The sequence below is a fragment of the Spea bombifrons genome, chromosome 9 (assembly GCF_027358695.1).
Source record: "Spea bombifrons isolate aSpeBom1 chromosome 9, aSpeBom1.2.pri, whole genome shotgun sequence".
Taxonomy (NCBI): Eukaryota; Metazoa; Chordata; class Amphibia; order Anura; family Pelobatidae; genus Spea; species Spea bombifrons.
The window spans coordinates 27,685,542-27,688,745 of record NC_071095.1 but is presented as its reverse complement, the minus strand read 5'-3'; the positions used below and the strand labels follow the sequence as shown (position 1 = coordinate 27,688,745).

At 45.4% G+C, this 3,204-nt stretch overlaps 1 protein-coding gene across 1 annotated transcript; it reads right to left on the bottom strand.

Annotated features, from left to right (window-relative positions):
* Positions 1 to 716: 716 nt before the first annotated feature.
* Positions 717 to 2,826, bottom strand: LYSMD1 (LysM domain containing 1). The gene is made up of 3 exons (XM_053475281.1): positions 2,490 to 2,826; positions 1,759 to 2,081; positions 717 to 920 (listed from the first exon to the last, which is right to left on the bottom strand). Exons 1-3 carry the CDS (start codon positions 2,658 to 2,660, stop codon positions 743 to 745), a joined length of 672 nt encoding a protein of 223 aa, XP_053331256.1. The 5' UTR covers positions 2,661 to 2,826; the 3' UTR covers positions 717 to 742.
* Between the last annotated feature and the right edge of the window lie 378 nt (positions 2,827 to 3,204).

Sequence of the window (3,204 nt, the reverse complement as noted above, 5' to 3'; positions counted from 1 at the left end):
TTGGTGAATGGCAATTTACTTGAAAAAAAGTATTGCATTTTGCTTTGTGTTTTTTTTTTAGCCCGTCCCATTTTTTCTGTTGGACTCTCGTCCCTACGAGATTCTGTATTCTGTAACACTTCATCTTGAAACAGCAACATTTCTTTCAGCACATTGGCTATATCAAAATTCCATGCCTGCAATGGGAGACCGGATACGGATTCAACGGAACAACGTGAGGCTTATGTTTTTAAGACATAATTAGCAAACGCTAAGTCGGAAAGTTAGGTTTGCAACTTTTGGTAGAAATTTGACATGCTGGGGACGACTGATCAACCATTTACAGTATCCAAATCTATCTGCAGCGATGCTACTTCATTATTTAATAGTTATCATAAAAATCTTTCAGCTCCACCTTGTGGCTTCCTGCAGTATGTTCCTTAAAAACCAAAACGTCTAGTTTTCCAATAAAACATATTTCCAAGAACAATGGAAAACAAATGTCACCATTCAGACCAAAGAGATAAAATCATTTGATACACAGTAACATTTTTGTTGAAGGTGAAAAGCCTTACTGATGTTTGAAGGTCCTCAATGGTTTCATGAGGATTTACAGCGCTTAATTCCAATTGGGTGGCTATGAAGGTGGAACGCGCCGTGTGGTCCTCCATGGTATTTCCACGTTCAAGCTATTCTGCACACATTTTGAGATGGTTGAAAAAAATAAGACAGGTCCCAAAAAAGTCAATATGGAAATGAAAGATCAGAGTTTAAAGATCTCATCCTCGTGGTCCTTGATAGCGGAGGCTCGCGTGGTTACGGTCAACGGAACAGGTCCGAGTAAGGAACGCTGCTGAGTTTGCGGCGATGCTTCTCTGGAGCCAGTGTGTGGTCTCTGATTGACAGTGGCTCCAGCAGTCATGCTGTCGTCTTTTGGGACCCTAGAACCAAACAGATCGATGTAAACCGTTAGAGAAGTATGTTGAACAAAAGCACCATAGAAAGGCAATATGTCCAAGTTCCATATTTTTACGCCAAGTTTCACTTTAGAGAGCTAAGCTTAGGGCTCTAGTGAAGTCCGCTTATCCTATATTTTGCTAGAACTGGACAGCTCTCAATTTCAAATGACAGTTCTACAAAGTTACCCTGATGCCATTCAAATGACGTAACCTGGAACCTTTTGGAGAGATGACTAACTTCTTCCAAGTTCTCTTCTGCACTTCTTGTTCAGAACCCACTGAAGTCTCCTGGGGTAAGCAAGTCTCTCTCTGTATTACCCCATTAGGATGTTACATAAAAGGGGCCTGTGTTTGCGCAGAGTCCTGTAGGATGTGGTGAGTTAGGCATAAATCCAGACTTAAGAACCCGCCTGTCTCAAGTTCCTTAAAATGTGTATCACGCACACAGAGCGAGGCTGGCTGTGAACCCAAGCTATTCAGCATTTACTATGTTAGCCGGATGTGATACTTTCATGATGAAGTTCCCCCTACAATTTAATGTATACATGGGGCAGTTTCAATATCAGCAACTCAGGAAGCATAGCTTGAAATGAAAATATTAATAGAGTGCTTTATATAGAGTTAGACCTCCATCAATGGCAAAGACAGGTGCAGAAAATAATATCTGGCTTTGGACTGCGGTTGGCTGCCGTATGGAGTGCATCGGCTGCGCGGGACATTTGGCGCCGCACTGGCCGATACAGCATCTATTAGCCGTTAGTCCACTAAAGAAGCGACGTAAAGACCTTCTCAAAAACATTCCGGATCATCTTATACTCACAGGGTTTCTGCCTCCCGAAGCTTCTTTGCCGCTGCTCTCTTGGACACGCGGATACTGGTGTCTAGTCTGCTCATGAAGTCACTAGCCGACAGCTCCTCCTTGTTGCCACTCTTGGCCCCAGTCCTGTGGGGTTTGTTCTTGTCTTTTCTATCTTTCCTTGCAGATGGGTTCTTGACCTGTATCCCTTCTTCTCCAGATTTTTCGTGAGACTCCAGCCCGTTGGACAGATCAGGCTGTTCGGCCAGCACTGGGATGCTCAGATATTTCTTCAGGAATATGGAGTCATTGGTGTATAACCTGTTGGCTCTCTTGATTTGCTCCATCTGTAGACAAACATGAAATTGTTTGTATTATACAGTCATTTCCAAACACAGAGGGCGTGTGGCGTACATATGTTTATATATATATATATATACATTATATACGTAAGGCTGAGAAACCTTCCGGTGCTAGACAGCTGTGCTGAGACTAAAACGCATCAATAGAAAGTAGGCGCTGGTGTTCATTCACCTTCATTCATCAGTTCATTCATTGCGCTTACTGGTCATGATCTACTTTAAGCACAAGTTTCTGCATTAGCTCAAAAGCCAGTACTTGGGCTGGCTAAGAATTTCATTCAGCCGTCCACCAGCACAGCCAAGATAAAGCAGGGTTATTTATGAGAATTAAAGAAGGGCAAGCTCTTTGGACCAGACGGTTATGTGGCTTATGATGTAATCAGTTATACTCACGGTGACACCATATTTCAGCGCCAAGCCTTGCAGGGTATCCCCGGGCTGAACTCGATGCTCTATCTTTCTGATCCTGGCCGGTGAGTACGAGGATTGGGACAGGCTACCGTAAGACCGTGTCCGAGAGCCACGGAGAAGGCCAGAATCCCCTTGTTCATGGTGGGATGCCATGGCTCCTGATCCGTGCTTCCTAGATCAAATGGCCAGTGGGGTGGGTTCTGTACACAATGCCCCTTTTAGACCCTGTCACATGCTGTGTTCATCCTGCTGCTTAAAAATTGAATTAAAGCAGAAAAGCAGAAAAACGAAGTTACTCTGATCACATGATGTGGGTTGAGGGGGGGGGCTCGGGGGAGTTCCATGTTGTCACTTGTCATCAAGCTGACATTAGCCCCGACTCTGAGCCAGTTACTCTGGGAAGCCTGTGTCAACAGCTGCAGGCCAGGGGCAGCAGCAGCAGCAGCGGCATGGTATCCAGGGGCTTGTAGTTCTACTGCTGGGATTCTGCTGCGCCGAACTAGCCTGGAAAACTACACTTCCCGGCATACGCCTCTGCGGCTAGCGATGTCAGTGGAGAGTGTGAAGGAAACTACATCTCCCAGTGATGCCTGCGGCCCGGTTTCGGAAGCTGGGGTCAGGCACGTGATACAATAGAGATATCGTGCAAACAGGAAGGGGACGGTGACAGATCAGTGTGATGAAGGTGAGGGGCAGG